The sequence below is a fragment of the Eurypyga helias genome, unplaced genomic scaffold (genome assembly GCF_000690775.1).
Source record: "Eurypyga helias isolate BGI_N326 unplaced genomic scaffold, ASM69077v1 scaffold4031, whole genome shotgun sequence".
NCBI lineage: Eukaryota > Metazoa > Chordata > Aves > Eurypygiformes > Eurypygidae > Eurypyga > Eurypyga helias.
The window spans coordinates 135,688-157,299 of record NW_010232581.1 but is presented as its reverse complement, the minus strand read 5'-3'; the positions used below and the strand labels follow the sequence as shown (position 1 = coordinate 157,299).

Below are 21,612 nucleotides of genomic sequence, written 5' to 3'. Positions count from 1 at the left end.
TCTTTCCCTCTACCTACCCTTGCCTCTGCTAGTTTCTTTTTATAAACAAAACCAGGTTTCCATCTTCAACCGCAAAAAGAAAACCCTGCAGTTATCCTTTGCTTTGGATGCAACTGTTATTGGGAACTCCTTATAGCCAAAGACGCACTAACGCTACAGCAGTTAGTGTTCCTCTCATCTCCTTCTAGTCTAGAAATAAGTCATGTAAGAGTGATGTGCTCACAGGAAAAGGGAACACATAACACTATCACAGATATGGGAATAGTGGAGTTTCTTTGCCCATTTTCTTCTGCCAGTTAGGCTACCACTGCATCTCATAAATGTCCTCAGGTTTTGTTATGGTGCTGAAGCACGAAGTACTTCCTTAGTAGTACTGCACCATAGATTTTTCCCTCCATCATCTTGCTAAATTAGAATTTACGAACTTTTTTTTTGATCAATGGCTTCTGCTATCAGTGACTCACTGGGAGGTCTTCCCTTTCCTCACAAGCAGTCAAGGCAGAAAAGCTTTCTTTCATCTGCCAGGTTTACTCCAAATCCTTCCCAGAACTGGCTATTGAGTTGTCTCTTACCTGAGACACATCAGGTCTCCAGGTGTTTGTAATACTCAGGTCATGCTTATGAAGCCTCTCTGCTTTTTGTTCCCCTGCCAATGCTTAGTGATGGGTTGGGCCATCCAGCCCCGCACTGGATGACCAGAGTTAATACTGTGCAAATGCTGCTCCATTCATTTTCAGCTGCCTAGGGCAGCATCTAGCCCACCTTGTCTAACTGAAGTTCAGAGCAATTTTAGAAGTGTTGACTGTCTTCTGTTCTGCAACAATACCTTTCATAACCTGGGGCCTAAGAGTTGTCAGTGTTGATAATGCATAGGCCCTTCTGAAGCTGATGGATGACACTAGGTAACAGCTGGTGGCTGAAAACCAATCAGGATGGAAAGGGCATTTAAAAGTGACATTCCTGATATGGCATGATTTAGGAGATGATCACAGGACAAGATGTTGTCTTATTGTTAGATTACTGTACTTCACTAAATGAGTCAGATTTGGACCTTCTAAAGGTGTCGTAAGACACTTATCTCTAACCTTCTTCTGGTGAGCTGCCTATAAATTCAACTTAATTTCATTTGCAGAAGAAACCTGACAGCACCTTTTCTAAATAAAGACAAAAGGGATCCCAAAGCCTAAGTGTGTTAAGTGTTTGCTTTGGATGAGTGTAGGGAGGCTGTTTTCTCAGCCACTGTGTGTTTACCTGACAGTTTTCTGATAAGCAGTGTGATATGGAAACCCTACTTGGTGACAGTGCTAACACCATCTGCCAGGTGCTGATAGCTTGCTGAATAATGCTGTCATCAGCACTCAAGTGCTGATGGAAAGTTACTGCTTCACTAACCACTACTGTTTTCATCTTCTGTCTAATTGGTTCCTGCCACTAAAAACTATTATTCCAGGAAAAAAAAGGAAAAAAAAAGAAGGGAAAAAAAAAAATCATGGGTCATTTTTCCTTATCATGATGAATTACTTGTAGGCTACCTTGCAGTGCCACTGTTTTGTATTTAGTGCTTTCTGCTTCCTGCCAATTTTACTTATCTACATTGTAAAGTGAACTTTATTGCCTACCTATGATTGCTTTCAGTACCTGATTTGGTGACAAATACCCATAGAAAGTTTCAGTAGACCTTGATACAGTGAAATACCTGCTAATGGCATACTCTGACAGCCATAGTGGGCCAGCCTGGCTGTGAGGTAGGGTGCAATCATTTCCCTAATCTTTGTTTGGTGTCATTTGTCATAGCTAAATTTGTACCAGTTGAAAACCAGGCCAGATAGTTTAAAGAAAATGTATACAGAAAAGAAACCACATTCAAATGCATTTACTTAAGTGTAAAGAAATACACTGTGCAGGCTGCACATTGCACCAGAAAGTTCACGGATGGTGGCTGACACAAACAGACAGCCTTCATAGTTCTACGCTGCTCCATCGAGCTACGAAAATAAATACACGTGAAGAACCTCAAGTGTTTAGAACGGCTGAGAACATAATGTAATATAACTTAAGCCAGAATCAGTTCTCACTTGCGTCACTGGACTAAAGCTATTTTGGCTTTAAAATGCTGTACTGCAGATTTTGGTTTGGCTTCCTGGTTTTTGGCAGGATTTACCTTTCTTTTGCAGGATGTTCTGTCTTGCTTTAATGAAAGCTAGGATGTCAGCATCAGCCTGGCTGTCTCCAGTCAGAGGAATAGATGTACTTGAACTTGGTAAGGTCCTGAAACAAGAAAGTATATTTGTGGCCCAGCTGAAGAAGAAGGTTGTTTTTCTATTTCATTTTCCTTTTCATTTTCTTTCTATTTCTATTTTCCTCTCTTTTTCCAGCTTGGAGGACTTTGTTCTCCAGATATACTGTTAGAGATGGCACAGTTCAGAGGAGAATCAAGCTCAGGACTTAATGCCCTGATGTAGATTCTTAAGATTAGCCAGTATCTTTTTACTTTGGTAGACTACACCAGTTATAAAACCTCTCACAAAGGGTTAAAAATGTTTTACCGCTGAGTCAAAGACTTAGTGGCAAGCAGAAAAGCCTAATGTAGTGAGTTTACCAAAGCAATGATGGATGTGACTATACCATGTGTTTGTCTGCTTCAGGAAAAAATGGTGCTATGTATTTGAACAGAACAATAGTATTTTTGCCTGCTGTAAGGGAATTAAGTGTTTGTGCATACCTAGATGTAAACAATCACATGACATTTACTGACAGGGAAATCGGACTGCTGTGTGCTGCTGAGTCTCCAGTCCCAGCTGAGATCTTGCATCTATACTGTTAAATCATTGACTTACCTCTGCTTTATGACAGACCCTCCAGTGGTGTAAGATGATGTACTACTGTGAAGCTATTCTAATCGGCTACGATTTTGGCCCTGTATCTTTAGCCTCATTTAAAGACTAAGCACTAATGATGAAATGAGTAATATAGTGATAAAGATTACAGTATGGAAGGACAAGGGGAACTAAAGGGAGAAACTTTTTTTTTTTTACATAACTTTGTAACTATCGTTATTTCCACTGTTCTTTACTGACTATTGCTGTGAAGTGTAATTTTGACTGGCAAAATGGGAGTCTGATATCCTTGTTTCTGTGCTACTAGTTACATCCTCAGTTGCTAAATTAGTGAATCAAAATGGAAAAAATTACAGAAATTACTATGAAATTAACAAAATTTTATGCAATTTACAAGGTGATCCTTGTATGTAATTTACAAGATGATCTCAGGAAACCAGTAAAGGACTATTCTCTTAATGATTTTCATTTGATTAGCAACAATATAAAAAACAAAAAAACCAACACCACAATCTATTTGAGAAAGTACTGTCTAAGTTCTATTTTATCTTCAAACTTTCTTCTGTTTGTCTTAAATACAAATGCAATTTAAAACAGCAGGTTTTGAGGGATGAAGTTTTCCATGATTTTTTACTGTTCTAGAAACGTATTAATTTGAAAATGGAAAAAAAAAGAGACCCTTGTGATTTGTTCTTACTAATGTATATGAAAAATAGTAACCGTATTTTCCTAAGGGCCTTAATAGCTAGAACTGTGGAGCACAAGAAGAATATAACTTCTGGAAGCATACTAATGTGGGATGATGTTTCGGTGGAAGAAAAGAACATGGAAATGAGCACATTAAAAAAAATAGAGGTTCAAAAAAATAGAAAAGAAAAAAGTAGTTTCTGTTAACTTGCTAAGCTAATTTTCACAAAGCAGTACCTCTTTTGAGAAAACATGACATGTAGCATTTGCCACACCTGACACATCTGGATTGTTGGTGTAATTTTATTTTGGTAGAATAATTTGTAGAGGGAGACTCAAAATATTTCAATGACAAAATCACAAGGATGAAAAGATCTTTATGTAGTTCCTGCATTCTGCAATACTTACATACTCTGATCTCTCTTCCTTTGAAATGCCTCTATTTACTCTTTCAGAGTCCCTTTCTCTTGCTGACAAGACACAGTTATCAAGATTCGTAAGTCCATGGAGAAAAAAGCATCAGGACAAACAAGAAACCACCTCTTTAATGCTGATCATGCAGCTACTTAGATAGTGTAAAGCTATGGGACAGCTTTGGTGTTGTTTTGGAAGTTGGAGGAATTTCAGTAATATTGTCATTTTTCAAGGAGACAGTTGTTAAAGAGCCTGATAGAGAGTTATGTAGGCATTTTATTACTTACTTGTTTGCTTTTTCCTCTGAATATCCCAGGAATGCTTCTTACCTTTTTTTCGAAGTTGGGTTACTAGAAGTGACTGAACTGTTTTTCCCAGCTGGATCTTCACTAGGACTGACTGTTGTGCTCTCTGAAAAACTGAAATGGGAGCAGGCATGAAAGAAAGAATATAGCCCTTGCGGAGGGCTATATGTGCTAAATAACTACGAAGAAGTTATTTTTCAAAACGTTTTGATCTATATAAAGCACTTGTTGCTTACTGGAAGAGTTTTTTCAGTTGAATCCATGTGATGATTAGGATTATGTAGAGAATGTGGCTATGAAAGAATGAGAAATGAGTTCATAAAGATTATACTATTAGTATTTGTTTTCTAAGCAGGGTTTGTAAAACACTCTGATGTATCTAATGTACAGTTTGTAATGGTATATTTAGTTCCCAAACTGACTATCAGCCAAGTGAGGCCTTAGCTCATTTTCCATTCTTTCTTTAGTCAGGCAAAATTATTACCAAAATCAGTGGGAGATTGGATAAAAACTCAGCGAGGACTCTGGGATGGGGCTTGTTGGTGATAGCCAAATATATTGCAAACAGCTGTTGCACATTCCTGCCCCTGCAGATACCGTGTCAGGGACCCTCTCCACTGGGAAGGTAGATTTCTGTCACGGGATGTCTAGGGACTCTTTTCTTTCCCCGGGGTGTGTGTGTGCTGCCAGATCGGTGCCAATCATAGAATGGAAACACCGAATTACTCCGGTTTAGCCTTTTTCCAGTAGATGGCAGGATTGGCAAGTTCTTGCCTTGCTAACTGCAGAAGTTTGTTCATTGTTGGCTGATACATTGATATTTCTGGCAGAGAACTTGAGAAAGGAAAGAAATTTATTACTAAAATTTTACTGTATTACACTGTGCCAGGTTCAGTTTTGCAGAAGATATTGTGCCCAAGAGTATAAGTCATTTCCAAATGAACAACTCCAGGTTTACTGAATGTTTCTCTTTAACTCTTCAAGTCCCATACCATTCACACCTGCCTAAATTGTGTCAAAATAACCTCAAGACTCAGCCTAATTAGACCAAATCAATATAATATTTAATACGAATAATATTCCATACTTTATTATGCCTACATATCAGAATAGCTAGAAAGGATGTGGGATGTTATTGCCTACTATGTGGTTTAACAATATCTGGGAACTTCATATCATAGTTCTGCTTTAGGATTTCCTGAACATTTTTTCCATTGATTTGGCAGTTGTTAAAATCTACGTGATTCAGGGGCTTAAATTCAATTTTCTAAAAGGACCCTGTGTCTGTGTCCTGAGATACCTAGGCTTCCAAGTCATATGACCATGGTTTAATAAATCACTACACATCAACTGAATCATAGCAACCATCCATGACTGTTTTCTTAGCCTGCAACAAATGTAAGGTGATATGACTAAATGTGATCCTTTTTCATTGCTTTCCTTTCACTGAAATAAGCTTCTTTGCTTTTTATTTGCCATGAACAGAATGTATAATTATATAAATACTGTGAGTCAGCTCAAGTAATTTATTTTTAAAATGCAATAGTTTATACGTTTGAACTATTTTTTGCATTGAATTTAAATGAAAATTATTCTCAAAAATCATTAAATCCTCATTTTCAAGGGGACTTAGATCCAGATCCATTAAAAAAACTAGACGCCACAGGTCTAGCAGGGTTTGACCTCCAGGGATCTCACTTTCAAGTGGATTCCTGGACCTAGGACAATATGCTGAAACTCGCCTTAGAGTGCTCTGGGAGATCTGGGCACCTGAGGAAGATGATAGTAAAAAACCACCTTAGACGGAGTGAGATGATGCCCAGAATCAAGATATTAACACTACTGTGCTCAGAGATGAACCTTAAACTCCTACCCTCTGCTTGTGGTGTTACAGCCACAGATTCTTCTTCTGTGGAATGCAAACTCTTCTCCTGCAAGTTAAGGAAATTTAAAAGGAAGCTTCTGACTATTTTTTATAGTGACTCCAAGTGCTGCTCCCAGATAGGAGGTTAACAACCAGAGTACCGATCTATCCAACGCGTCCCTCAGCTTGGCAGAACTCAAATCCATGTTTTACATATCGCAGAGATTTCTCTAATCCCTAGGCTAGAGGGATGGCCTCTTTGGGGATAATTTGCATCCTTTATACTGAAGCTCTGATAATGTTTCTATGGCAATGCAAAACACGTTGAATCATAACAGGACAGAAGAGTGTAATTCTGCTGTGCAGAGGTTTGTATGCTCAGATGCAACTTGCTCCTGGCCTGTTCTCAGAAGCCAGGACTCTCCTCCATCTGAGTGTTAGATGCTGTTCCAGTGATGAGAAAAGATAAGAAATTTTGCTATTATGGCTCTAAATTTAATGGAAAGTCATTATGACAGCATGGTGTGCAGGTAAAGATTCCCCTCTCTGTGTGTTAAACCTGAAGGACTGCACATCTCAGGATGCTTGACAAAACCACAGCTGATCCAATTCAATGTGATGATAGTCCTTCTTCAAGCAAGAAGTTGGTCTAGAGATCTCCAGAGATGCCTTTCAACCAACAGTTCTGGCACGCTTGGATCACACTTTTGGACAAGGTGTAGAAGTCCTGTCTCTGGCTCCTAAGCTCTAACATTATTTGGGTTCTTTTGACAATGTATAATTCCAGTTTTCATTCTGAATCTGATTTTTCCTTCAGTTGAATTTAAGAAGTCTCAAACCACCTTTTCCTGACAGCTTCAGTAAAATTCCTGCTTTTTCTGGAGATTAACCTGTCAGCTACGTATGTCTCAGTTCTATTTTTAACCTAGTACCTGAAGTTTCACCCAGTGGGTAACTTGCTAATTGTGTCTCAATCAGGTATAGGGCAGCAGCTAGAGGTGCACAGTGTTGTAGCAGTGTCTCTCTTGCTGCAGGAACCCAAGGGCCAGAGACAGCAGTCCCATGGACTGACCAGCTCTTTCAAGAACCTAGGGTAGGGGAGTTGGAGAGATGATGGGTGTCATGGTACAAATGCTTGATTTTCCAGCTGCAAAGATGTGAAAAATCAGGTAGATTAAAATGGAAAGTGTAAAATTTGAAGGTGAGCAACATCTGCAATGTTACAAAAAACCCTCAGCTGCAGTTCTCCCGTCATCTGAGCCTTGGATGTAAGTGGAACAGATGTTCTCTGTAAAGGCAGGCAAGATTTAAGCTGCTTAAAGCCTGAGCATTTTAGTATTTGGTTACAAAATCAAATTTGGCCTAACTTTCAAATTCATAGAAAAATTGTTCACGTTAAAACTAACAGAGTGTGAAAACCTTTGAAATATCATTAATCAGTGATGCTATTCCCAGATTATATTTGTCATCGAGTAACACTGCAGAAAATTGGCAGAAATGAAAAATGATTACAACAGAAAATGCTGCAAAATATGTAAACATTTCCTTTGTGTCACATAGCACTGATACAGAGGGTAAATAATACTTCAAATAAACTGGAGAGCCAAGGAGTCTGAGATTGAACATACTGCAGGGCTTGCTGGAATAGGACAAATGAAATTTAGTAATAGGGAATAAGTGAGGTTAAGAAAGATCTGACAAGTAAAAAGGAATACATTCCTTTTGAGAGAACAACAACAACAAAAAAATTGTTTAGGAGATTTGAGTAACTATCGAACACTTGCTTGATTCAAGGAGAATACAAGAACAGTTCAACCCTAGTGAAAGGAGATGTTCAGTGAGAAAAGTAACTTGAACAGAAAAGGACCAGATAAATTTCTTAAATGAAAGCCAATGCGGGAGAAGACTGTATGAGGATGAAGAAAACACTGCTTGAATTCTGAAGTGGAGCAGACACAGAATGCTGAGCCCAACATGCATTTTAAGACTTTTTGCAGGCTTAACAGGAACCCTAAGAGACATGAAAGTACATACAGTACGAGTTGCAGTTAGCACCACAGTGATTTTACTAGGTATTTCTGTTGAATAAAATAACTTCTTGGTATTTATTTTAACTTCTACTTCCTTTCTCCTTGTACTGTGACTCTGGGATTGCTGATAGGACCCTTTTCTGCCTGTAATAGAGATGGGTCATTCTTTCTCTATTTTGCACAGTTGTTCTTCATTTTAAGTAAGATGTTCAGATCAGATGAGATTTAATATTCCTTCATCCTTCATTTGAAAGACATATGCAAACATAAATATGGTCTAGAAACCTGAATCGACTGAACATGTTAATGAACATGAGTCTGTAAGCCTCTACAGTACACAGACTACTGGTTTCAGCTATTTTATCAGATTCGGTGATGTGATTAACCTGCTCAAGAAATTACCTTGCTGATGCAGAAATGTTTTTTTCTCATGCCAAACCCGCTGATAACCCTCATTCACCCTTTCCCCCAGTTCAGCACTCTGGTCAGTGAAATCAATGTACTTCTTACTCTAGTGGGAGTAGGATCAAGCCAGTGGCTTTCAAACCTTATGGACTAAGGCAGAAATGCTCACTGTTCAATCCCGTTATTAACACAGAGTCATTTCAACACTTAACAATTCAGCTATCTTTTTCAATTGAAAGGGACATGCTTGGCCAGGAACCAAGTGCCTTTTATACGTGTTTATCCTTCTTAAGCCTCAAAAGGATTACCAGTTTCCCTTCTCTGTTTTAGTTATATATTGATTTAATATAAAATACAATTTGAGGCTATCACATTCCCTTCCAAAGGCTTAATTTTCTCTGGTAACATGACTAAGGTGTGGGTAACATGACAATGTGCATGAATCATGCACTAGAAGGTGTTCAAAAGATTTCAAACACATACATAAATCTCAAGAAAGATTATGGAATATATCTGTATCCTTTATATGCTGAGATAGACAATTCATTACTTCTAATCCTGAAGATTGTATTTATATCCATTTACACTCAGGAGTTTGAATGGTTTTACTGAATATTTACTCTGTCAACAGCAGTCTTAGATTTCTCACATGCAGCCCACTAAGTTTTAGATCTTATATCTATTGAACACATCTGTGAACTGAATTCCATCTTGAAAATAGGTTTTATTTACACCACACTATATATAATATAATTTATGTCTGTTTCTGCTTTTGTGACTAGTTATTCTGCTGGGTGAAGACAGCAATATCATTTCAGAGAAAGAGTTTGTTGATTTCCAGGCAAGTTAGTTAGAAACAAGGAACCATTTGTGTCTCATGACTACGTAACCAAGAGGAGCAATTGCAGCCAGGACCCATCCTACACAATCATGGGAACTGGTAAGCAAAGTTCCTGTGTCAACTGAGGTCAAGGAGATCCTTGGGAAATAAATATTCTACTGTTTCATACTCTTAAATCCTACGAAATTGGAAACTTCTACTCTAAAATGTTATTGCCTCAAGTAGGAGGAAAAGTAAATTTTCATGCACCATGGGATGTTAAGCCTGCAGCTCTGCCTCACAAAAAGCAGAAATAGTGTTCCATACACATCATGCTGGAAATGTACCTGTGTAAAATATGTTTAAACAGCCCAACAGAAAATAAGATCTACTTTCTGGAACTGTAAGACAGAAAGTGAAGTTAACTTCAAAAGATCATTGCAAGAGTATTGGCAGAGATGGGAAAACAAAACTATATTCATCCTGAATCCCTCTACAGTTTAATCTCAAGAAGATGGATGTTCTGGGTCTGTGATATGTGTGCAAGGATCATCCAGTCAATCTCGGTCAACATGTCCATTACTTAGACACAGAGAAATTGCTTATTACAAAGAGCTTGTCATTTTTTTCAAAGGACAATGTGGGGCAGTGGAGGGCTCTGAAGTAAGCTCAGCAGCTGAAAGCAACCAGGCACATTCCCCCATTCTATTCAAAATGCTACACTCTTTTCTGAGACCTGTCATCCAATAATAAACATAAATGATAAAGGCATTTGAAAGAAAAGTTTAAAAGAAAATTATAAAGAAATGAGTTACGCAATTTTGCTTCTGAGCTTGGGTGGAGGAAGGAGAAATCACCACTCCTGGAGGCCAGTCCCCCATTGCGCTGAAAGCATTATAATATGTTTGTTTTAATTCTAGCTTAGACTGCAAAAGATATCACTCTACTGAGCAATGCATCAGCACACCAACTGGAAATCATTGCTCCCAAGAACAATGGGGCAAAGAGGTTGTGCAAGAGGTCCTTAGCTCAATTCAGTACTGAGTTAAGGAGAGAGACAGTCATAGGTTGCTTGGGCTCATTTGGCTGACTGTGCCAAGCTAGACCAAAAATGTTCTAAATTCTGTTCCATCAGCATTTCTTTGTGACAAGTAACCTTCAGCATAAACCCAGAAATAAGCAGCTCAGATTAGGCCTAAAACCTGTCAGACGTTTGCAAAGCAAATAGCGCCTAAGTCTTGGGAGAACACAGAATAAGAATTTAAGTGGAGAAGACCACAGTCAGTATTCATCAGTTTGAGACATCTGAAGATGTCGGCGTACAAAACTTCAGAGCATTATGAGTTTCATTCTATCTTTGTACTGATTACAGAGCACTTACCATAGATACACCAACGTTTACAACAAAAATCAGAATATATCTTACAGTTTTAAGAAAATCCAGTATTCATTATTTAATGTTATGTAGGATATATTATGTTTGCTGCAAAGCAGGAAACATCATTTATGCAGAGTAAATTGTAGGTAAAGTAACTCATCAGAGAAAGATTAACTGTAAAATGAGAAGGAGGGGGAGAGAGAGGGAGAAAAAGAAAGGGAGAGAGGTGGGGAGAGAGACAGAACAACTCCATTTATTGTCAATGACTACAGAAACCTGCATATTCTGGTAGGTTTTCCTGCACTCTACTTTTCTTGAAGGCTATGAAAGATCTACTACTGCAAATTTAATTTACAGGCTTTAAAATCAGAAGTGACTGATGATGAAGTAAGAAAGGTGATTACATTTTTCTCCTGTAGAGGATGCACCAGTGTTTTATCATATCAAATGCAATATTATTTTGGAATATTTTTTTTTTTTGGTTTGCAGCCCCCTGAATACATTCCAAAGGAGATATACAGTCTCCTCAAATATCAACACTGACTGATAGCAGGCTTACTTTTCTTAGCTACCTGTCATGGGGTACCTAGTTACAGGATTCCAGGGTCCCAAGACCAAGTCAAAAGAACTGAGTTACAATATGCTACCTTCAATATGATTGCAAAATAACTGAATGATAAACATTGATTTTCTACACAGTCATTTCTCTTGTAACCGGAAATGCGGCGTTTGAATGTGATATTTAAAAAAAAAAAAATTCTGGTGAACTGCACATCTACTAAAACTGCATTTTCTTACAAGTAAGTAAAAGGAAGAGAAAAATGACCAATTTACCTGTTAGTTGATAGATGCTGTGAGGATTTGATAAACTGGGGATAAACAGTCGCAGTATTTGGTGAGCTAACCATCTCTGGCTCTTCCTGCTGGGTTTAGATTGAAAACCAAAATTATGTAGGATGGAATTTTTTTAGAGTGCTTAATATTGGCCTACAGGTCTCAACAATAACAAGGTAGGCAATGACTTATTCAGAAAACACAGAGTTTGAATCGCACAGTATTTTCTTCACTTGGACAAACACTTCTGGTCAAAGAGAAAAGTGTTTAGGATTGGATGAAGTATTTTTAAGCACAAGTTACAAGTTTTTAATATGTAACAGCATCTGTTCTCTGATTTGAGTTTCTTAGGGAGCTCAGATGTATAGATAGGTCAAGATCCAAGAAATCAATCCCCATTATTTTTTTTCCAGTTTTCTAATCTACTTATGAATTATGAATCCTGGACCTCTCCTGTTAAGGGATGGAGAAAAATGTGCTCCAGTGGATTGAAGAATATTATCTGCAGTGCTTTGAAGTGCCTAAATATTTAGACAGGAGGGTGACTAAAACATTATCCTCTTTCCCACTAACATGTTTAGGGATTTTAACCTGAAAATTATTTTGCAATGATAACTTGAAGTTAAGCCAGTTAGGTGGCACTTTATAAACAACTAAATACCTCATGTTAAGTTCTGTATTAATTTTAGGCTTTTCTAAAAATACAGGTTAAATTTCTACTCATAAGAATTAAACAAAATACTGGCTAAACACTTCTTTGCTTATAAAAACTTTTCCCCAAGGAGTAAATCATCTTCTCCATCTAGTACATGATGTGGGATGGTCTGCAGTCAGCACTTTTCCATTAGGATGATGTGCATTTCATGGCAGTGCTTTGCTGTGAAATATCATTTCACTAGTTGGAAGACAGTTTTTTTAAAAAAACTGTCAAAAGGAGAGCATAAGACAGCTATGTTGTTTCAGTTGATCCTCTGCTGGACCCTCTTGTGCTGTCTCCTGAACTTGTGAAACTGTGTAGCTTTCAGACAATGTCACAAACTTCTAATACACCGTTTACAATGACAGCTCTTTACACAAGTCCTTGAATGAGAGGACTCTGTTTGGGCCAGGTTCTCTAACAGGCAATGATGGCAGTGGCAGGCCACAGCTAGAGTGAGGGGGCAGACGCTGTCTGCTGAGAGCTGCTGACCCTCTGGGAGCTTTGGAAAGCTGAAAGGTTACTGAAGCCTTTGTAAACAAAGGAAGCTAAAAGCCAAATATGTTTGCTGTGATTTGTCCATGTTACAGCTATGACTGCCATCTTCTAATACACGTCATAAACCTGATGAAATCAGTTTTGCTAGCAGTAAAAACGATTATGATTTTTTCTACTCTCCTTGGTTTGTTTTATGTTTCTTCAGAGTCTTCAGCATTTTGGAACCTCTCTTGTCTTTCTATCAAGTTGTGTGGGGACATGTCAAAACAGAATGTAGAGCAGAAAGCAAGGGTTTTGCTTCGTTTCTGTTAGCTTCATACAAACATAATTCACATTAGCTTTGTCTGATTTACACTGGCATAAGCACAGGTGAATCAGGCCCCAAATCCCATCCTTCATACCCCTTTCTATCTAGCCAACTGACTACTTCTTTAAGAAATGATTGAGGATGTTACATTGACATAAGTATGGAAGAAATATAAAGTGATTTCATACTTGTCCATTTGTTGCCTCTTCAGACCACCAGGTTTCAAAGTCTTTTTGCAGCTTCACCTTCACTTTTTCCATAAGAAGCTGCAGGTGCTCAATCTCTACCTTCAGCCCTTTCAAGCGATTGAACATTGTTTTATAACTAATATGGGAAGAAGAAAGTGTATTACAGATCTTCTAATACATATCTGAACAAAGCTTTATCCTACCTAGAACAGTTACAGATTTAAATTACAAAAGAACATATAGCAATCAATCAGAGATGCAGGGGACACAGGCAGAATGGTGGTAACAAGAACATCTCATACTTTGTAAGAGCTTCACTGGACGTAAGTACAAGAAACTTATCTCCCAAAGCTTTACTTTCACTAAAGAAATAAGTGAAATTTAAGTGGGATCAATATTGATTAACAATTAAAATATAGGTTCAATCAAATATGTCAGTTACTACTTTTGATTTCTCAGCATGTTACTATTAATAAACAACTGGTCATCAGAGTTTGGATTCAGACAGGAGCTGAGCACTGATTCTCTTTTCAGATGGAATTTTCATTAATGAAGCCTCTTTGCTAACATATAGGTGGAGGTTTACCAGTAGCATGAAAGAGCCAGATATTTCCTCATGGTTTGCACATACCATAAATGCTAGAAAATTATTTAGAACTGATACCCTTGCATCTCTTTTCTTTTATCCTCCTGGCTACAGCGACATTACACCAAACAGAAGGATTTGTTAACCAATGTGTATTCTTCATATCATTTACACTTAGTCAATCCTGTATAGCCTGAAGGTTTTCCTTGGGTCAAGGGAGGAAGGACATTTCTGAATCAACCAAAAAGGTTCACAGTACATTTGGATTCAAACAATAAGTTTCTAACCCTAATCCTCAGGGAGGATATTAAGTTATTTTTATTTATTTTTAACCATTAGCTCAAGCATAAATTTTCCCCACTCATGTGCTGTGGCGTCTTACAGACAAACCAACAGAATACACAGAATTTTTAAAACTATCAGTGAACCACAAAGCTGACATTTTGCAAAATGTCAGAGAAAACCCTGAGGGTAGCTGTGTGTGCAGAATTGTAATTGGAATATACTATCAGTATAATTTATCTTCTGAAGGATGGCAGCAGTTTGAGGCAAAAGTAATACCTTTTTTTTTCTGCTTCAATTTGCATTCTAAGTTCCTCTTCTACTGGATCAAGTGTATTTAGCTCTTCAGAAGGACTGGAAACAGCTACAGGAGAAATGACCAGATGATGTCAAAAGAAGTAACTTTTAATTAGAATAAAACCTATTCTTTAAGAGGAAGGAAATTAAAATTGTGTCATTAACCATTTCTGTCTTTTGGAAATATTTCTTAAAATCCCTTATTTGGGTCTTACTTTGTATAATAGACCCTGGATAACTTTAGTGATTATTTGCCTTTTTTTTTTCCCCCTCCAGTAAAGACTGAAATATTTATTTTAGATATGCATAGAAGTGAGTTTGCCAGTCCATTTTAAAAGTTCATCTTTGGCATAAACCCTCACCAAATACTTTCAACCTGACAGTTTTGGCTACAAAGACAATACCAGAACAGCAATGTTGTCCTGAAAAGGAGATAGAACAGCGGCTGTGCTGGTGACTAGAAGCACAGCAACAGAAAGAAAAGTAAAAGAGAGAGAAGATAAGTAATATATATATAGACAATTAGTATAAATAAGGAAAATGTCCTGAAACTATGTAAGAAATTATTCAAGGTAAAGGAGAACTAAGGAAATACCTTAAGATTAGCCTAAGTTAAGCTAAGAAAGCAGCTAAGGATCTCCCTACAGAGTTAGTTAGCATGCAATACACAACATGCTTATTCTGAGAGATGGCAAAACAGGCCTTCCATCATGGGTTATATGTTCAGCACTGAAAGGAAATGTAAAGTTACCTCCTAGTATTACAACAGTTTCTATTTCTAGGATGAATGAGAATAGTTTAAGGTTCCCAAGAAAACATGTTTAACCTTTTTAACTGAAGAAAAATGAAAGAAACAAAAGACCTGCTGTACAATACATAGAAGTTTCCATCCGGACTATTATTTCTGCCAAGAAAATAAATTCTATGTCAACCTGTCACGAGGCCTGAGGAGTGCACTCTCTTAAAGGAGAGGAATTCTGTCTGGAACAAGAGGGCAGTAATGACCCCTCTCTGCCTGTCAGCACACCAGCTGAAACCATTAATCTTTTGCTGCAGCACCCTGTAGCTTAATACAGATGAAGCTGAAAAGCATTTCAGGTACTCAGGTCAAGTATGTTAATACAGACAGCCAAGGCAGACAATGCTCATGCACAATTCTCATTTCATACTTTGAAAGGCTTTGCTGGATATGCAGGTTACAAAAGAAGGATAGGGTGAAGACATTTGTGGTGGAGAGGGTACCCTCAAAAGTTTAAAAAATAAACTGCTTGGAATATTAAAGTGCGAGCGTAAGCCAGGAGGTGCAAACATGGCAAAGGAGATGCTACAGCAGTCACATTCTGTAACGGATGACAACCAAACACAATAGATAATAAGAAGGCTATAAAAATTATGCCACAACCTTCAAGGAAAGCAGTAAACCTTGCAACAATTACAGGGAATCAGGATTTTCTGATTTGTCAGATTTCATCCTCAGGAAAAGGCACAACGTGGGAAAGAGCAGAGCTACACGGGGAACCTGAGGGGAGACGTCACTGCAGAGTGCCTGAAGGTCCACACTTGTTCTGCCCTTCATGAATACACAGCCTCCAGGCTCGAAAGAAATATGCTCTTGTGGAGCAAACTGAAATGAGTTAGGGAGTTGCTGCCTCCCAAGTGAGCCATGCTCACAGACCATATGAGCATCCTTAATAGGTTTCCTTGCAAAGCCAGCCAGGCTTATCTGGAGCTGTCATCAGCAGTGGTTCAAAGGGGCTCTCCTGAGCACACTGGAGTGCGTTTGGCCCATTTGCACAATCTGTTATGGTGCCTGAGTTCAGGAGGGAGCAGCTCTAGCCCCTTATAATGAAGGGAAATTAATATAGAGTGGAAGACTTCTTAAAGACATTTTAAAATATTAATGCTGTTTCTGAAGTCAGAACTTGCCTACATGAAAACGTCATCAGATTCTGCTAGTCATGGCAGAGTGATTCAAGGGCATAATATTGCAGCTTTCCTTCCCTGATTTATTTGGGCATGTAGTACTTGGAGAATTGTATTTGCATTAGCTCTCAAAGGGCAGCCAAACTTAGGCAGAATTTGATCACTTATACATAAAAACACCAAGAAAAAATGTTTTTCTGCTGCTGATTACATGCTGTGGCAGAGATCATTTGGTGGCAAGTTACCCTCAGAAACAATAATAAAGCTTTTTATGTGAGACAAGTATCTCTATGACACAAAGGCCCCAGCATCCTCAACCCTGAATAGAGTTATGCCCAATATCTCTAGCAATATGCTGGTGATAAAAGCATGAAACACAGCAGTGGGCAAGGTGAGCAGCACCAAGTTTTCTATATGTACACAACAGGAAGAGATGAGTATGCTGCAAGCTGATGTGCCCCTAGCAGGAAAAATAGCACTGGATTAAAAAATATCATTGGATCACATACAGCAAGTATGTGGCTAAAACTTAGACATCCATCAATGTGTTCCAGTCACAAAAGCAGAAGAGATCTGATCACCACGTCGGGTGAAGTCAGTGGTAAGTCAAGTCTAGGAATGCCTCCTTGGGCATTGCTTTGCAAGTTCTCTGATGTCTTTTTCCATGCTGTTGCAGTCTCTATTTCAGCTTTTTGTCACGCTTGCTCATTGCAACAACATGCTTGTGAACTGAATAACATTCTGCTCTAAAGCCTAGGCCTTTTGAATCTGCCTACTGTAACATATGCAGATGAACACATGGCTCTTTCCTAATGTTCCATGGAAAAGAGATCTATGGTCTAGTGGAGTGTATTTCAAACCTTTTGTTTGCTGCTGCTTCTGCCTTCTCATGCCCTGCTACTTCTTTTCTTTTCTCTTTCCTTTACATTTCCTGAATCCCTGCAATGGCCTCTTTCTGCCCCTGGGTTTCTGCTGCTGGCACCTCACCCCTCTCTCCTCCCACCAGCCCAAGCAATTTCAGCTGCAGCTGAAGCCAGGCAGCTGAGGCAGAGGTTGCTGGCTCATTGTGCCTCATGGCTAACAGTTGCATTCTTCAATAGGCAGGCTCAGTTATTTTAAAATAACAAGAGGAACAACTGAGTGAATAGACAGTAAAATGTAGAAAGCATAATGCTTACTCACAAGTTTAAGACAGATATCTAAGAAGGAATACTTCCTTTTTGCTACACGCTTTTATTCCTCTAAAGAGTTTCCTTTTAGTGTATATATCTGCCTGCTCATGTAGAATCAGAAAATGTTTATTGAAACATCAAATAATATTATCTATGTATTAACCACATATACACAAAGTACATTTAAATTGAGAAAGCCTGAAAATTCCCAAGACCAGCTTTTGGTATACATTAAAAAATTTGCAATACATTAAAAAGTGCAGAGGTGCTACTTCCTGAAATCTTAACGATTGGATATCACTTTTGCAACTACACAGAAGAGCACAAAGTGCTATCTATCTGCTTTGTTCACCCAGGGTTGACTTTTAATTAATCGACTGGCTGTTTGTTATATGAAATTTGATTGTACTGTCCAGCTCTATGCTTTTAGTGCATCGACTGAGATAAGCCATTCAGCTGATGTGCAGTATCAACAGTGACTTATCCTGAGAAACAAATGCAGTTGGTGCAATTGCAGCCTGGATAAAGCAGACCCAGGTTTCAGGGCTGCAGGGGAGGTCTGATGTGCGTGTTTATACTGCCTATGTGTATGCTGGGGTTTCTGCTGGCATACCTCCATCCAGTTCTAAACAACAGAGCTATTTTGGCAGAAATCAGAAATGTACTCACAAGGAGCATTACTTCTTTACATCAGTGTAAGTCCACATACAGCCAAGTGGCAAAAATTACAAGTCCTACATTGTGAAGTCTTTTGTTAGGAGTAGTGACTCACGCGATGTAAAGAAGAGATTTTGACAGTGCTGCATTGGGTACTGAAGTAGCTAGCAACATGTATATTTATCTTTAGGCTAACAGTTTTTGTTTCATCTTCAGATACAACTCATTTTCTGAAATGAGGCACAGGGTACAATCGATACCAGCTGCCTGCTTAGAGTAGAAGGTGATCTCTGCATGAGTTGACAGTTCATATCATAAAGGTTTGCTGCTTTTTTTTTTTTTTTGTTAATAAACAAGATTGTAAGAGGCATTTTAAGATTAGCTTTTATTCTAATGAAAGGGCCAGTTCTGGAGCACAGAAAGCAATGCATTTTACAACACATTTCACATCACCAAATCACACAGTACCAGATAGAAATGATAGCACCTGCGGACTGGATCAGTATTTCAAAGCATTATGGCAAGCATGGATGAAAAACAGTATTCCTAGCATGAGATACCAAGTGTTATCACCATAGTTTACAGCAAACTGGCAACAACTTGAAATACTCTGGCAGATTCTTGTCTCCAGTCAGAAAGTTTTGCAAGAAACTCTCTGTGACCCTGAACTTTATACTCTCTGGGGCGGTCATATATTTCTTGACCTACATGTATCCTAGAAGTCAAACTCTAAGGGATTTATTGTCTTGTACCTCAAATAACATTGTGCCCTGCCCTCCAGCTGTACTTTTGCAGTCAAAGATTTTTGGGTTTTTTCACTGGACAGTCTTGTGTTTATCTGCTTAAATTTATAGTCACTTGAAGGAACCAAGTTTAGAGTTGACTTCAGTATCCAGTTAATATTTTTACTGCTTTATCTATCATCTTTGCAGTTTTTGGCAAACTTGGGCTTTACGGCTTTCAAACTGGAGCATATGCTGTGATTTGGATTTTTTTTAAAAGACCTACCTACCCACTGTTATTCAGGATCAGCTTACAAGTTAGTGCATGCAAGGGGATTAAGGGCATGTGTATTTTGTTAATTTTTATTTGTATTTTCATCACTGAACTTAGTAAAAGAGTCCATTGGTATTCTGCTTTTCTTTGTATCACTGTATTCTTTATTGTTTTACTGGCTCAAACTAACTGACTTCCAACACACACCTGGGAAGTGGAGCTATTTTTTTCCCAGTCTCTGTGAGCTGTTTTAGCTAAATAAAGACTCACACTTCATTTCCCTCAAGTTTCTTTGAAACCAGTCATCTATATATATATGCTCCTGAAAATACATGGCATATGAAACAGAAGGCGTTGCCTTCACGTCAGTCAGCTGCACTCAAGCCATGAATGTTTCTGAAACCACTGTGGCTAAAAGTTCTCTGTTGGTTTCCAAATATACAAGTGCAATGTACTGGGGGAAAAAAAATAAAAGGCTTCCAAGTTAGTATGGTCTGTACACACCAGTTGATCTAGTGGATAGCAACATAACTGGGTCTTCGTCAGGAAAGTCCTACTAGATTCCTTCCTACATTTAATAAATACATTTTACCATTTGATTACGAGATTATTGTTTCATCATTTATCTTGTTCATAATATTAGTTAAAATCATACCTGATATTTGAATGATCTCTCTCTGCCTGCCAAGAAGGGTGTGGTTTGCCATCCATAGGTTTTGAGGTTTGGTTAGCATTAATTGCTACAACATCCAAGAGCTTTCATGGGAAAAAAAAAGTCTCTCTGCTAAGTTTTGTCATGCTCTTCTTGAAAGAAAAGGCTGGAAAATACTCCTGAAGTTGGTTGCTTATCATGAAGCTGAGACTTTAGGAATACACTGCCACCAATGTGCAGACCGCAGTTACAGTGAGACAGCACCATAACTTTTGTTACTTGCTATTTTTGCTGCTAAGGCCACATCAGCTTGTAGCATACTCATCTCTTTCTGTTGTGTACATACACAAATGCCTGGTCAAGAGAACACTGAGAATAAGGAATACCTAGGCATGCTAAAGCTGCAGTCACACCGAGTGTCACAGAGCATAGAGGAGATACTGAAGCTTAGTGGATTCATACTTCTTGCTGGGGATTCTCGGGTAAGCAGGTGTACAGCTCTGAGATGTGCCAGCCTCACTGTGCATGAGCAATAGACACAGGCATGCACAGTAAATCTTGTGCTTGCGGGCCACATTTAGGAATGCAATGCACACAGCGAGTGTGGGATCGATTCAATAGGTCTGACACTTTCTGAAAGCAATGGGTGTTTTACCTGCATTCTGTGTGGAACTCTGGCTGTGGCTGACAGTACAAGCACTCGTGACAACTCACAGAAGCATTTATTTTGGACTGTACACTGAATTTAGAGCAATGTCATTTGCAAGAATAGTAAGGAAAAATAAGCACACATTTTATACTTTGCTGCTGTTTCAGCTCTGCATAGATATAGAAGGGTCACACAACTGATGTGTCACTTAAAGTTAGACAATAAAAGAATTTTTGACCTTGATTCAAGAGGTGAATACTAACTAAACGTGGCTACTCTATTAGCCCTCTAAAAGAGATTCCTGGATGCTTTTCCGTTAGTATGATGTGCTAGTTTTACAAAAAATTTCTGAAGCCACAACCATAGGATTTCATGTTAGTGGTAATGTTATTAATTAAGAAGATTAATTTTGATGTTATTCAGTGTTCTGGCACATGTGCTAGGTCAGGGTCATATGCAACTTGGGTCGTTGTGGGAACCAGATTATGTTTTTTGGACCCTCTTCCTGCTGGCCACACTTACATCCCATAGTGAGTGCCACACCTTTGCAGGTCCTCCATGCCCACACATATTGGCTACAGCTGCAGAACAAGGTAGGCTGTCTGTGCTGGGCTACCATCTCAAGAAGGGCAAGAAGGGCACAGGTATTTAGGCATTTCTCATAACTCAGCTCTTTCTTATGACCTATGAAGGAAATTACATTGAACTCGATGTTCTGGCAGCTGCTGGCTGACTCACACTGTACTGTACACTGAGAAGAGACTATCCTGGCATATCCAGAAACAATTACAACTTATCCACAAGATTCTTATCTGGAGAAGTATATCCAACCTCTGCATATTTGTGGGATATTATTAGTAACTACTTGTTCCAAGTCATTATTTATTTTGATCTTAAACATGCAAAAAATTTTGAACAAAAAGTAGTGATTTTTTTTAGCCACTTCAGCAAAATGTAAAACGTTTTTCATTAGATTACAGCTTGTTCTGAAACACTGCTATTATCATTCACTCCTTGTACTGTGCTTTACATGATCAGGTGGAAATTGCTATTCTAGGTCTGATAATTTACCTTGAAAAAGTCAAAGCAAAAGCAGAGGTGAAAGAGCTCCAGTTGTTTACAATTGATTAGATT

At 38.4% G+C, this 21,612-nt stretch overlaps 1 protein-coding gene across 1 annotated transcript in view; it reads right to left on the bottom strand.

The window, feature by feature from the left end:
* The window catches only part of KIF6 (kinesin family member 6), a gene marked incomplete at its 5' end in the record, with an annotated part of 157,561 nt that overhangs the window by 977 nt on the left and 134,972 nt on the right, over positions 1–21,612 (bottom strand). Inside the window, 5 exons of the mRNA XM_010161423.1 lie at positions 2,162–2,268; positions 4,268–4,357; positions 11,575–11,667; positions 13,263–13,400; positions 14,412–14,496. Of these exons, the coding sequence (XP_010159725.1) occupies positions 2,162–2,268; positions 4,268–4,357; positions 11,575–11,667; positions 13,263–13,400; positions 14,412–14,496 (513 nt within the window). The remainder of the gene's footprint in view (positions 1–2,161; positions 2,269–4,267; positions 4,358–11,574; positions 11,668–13,262; positions 13,401–14,411; positions 14,497–21,612) is intronic.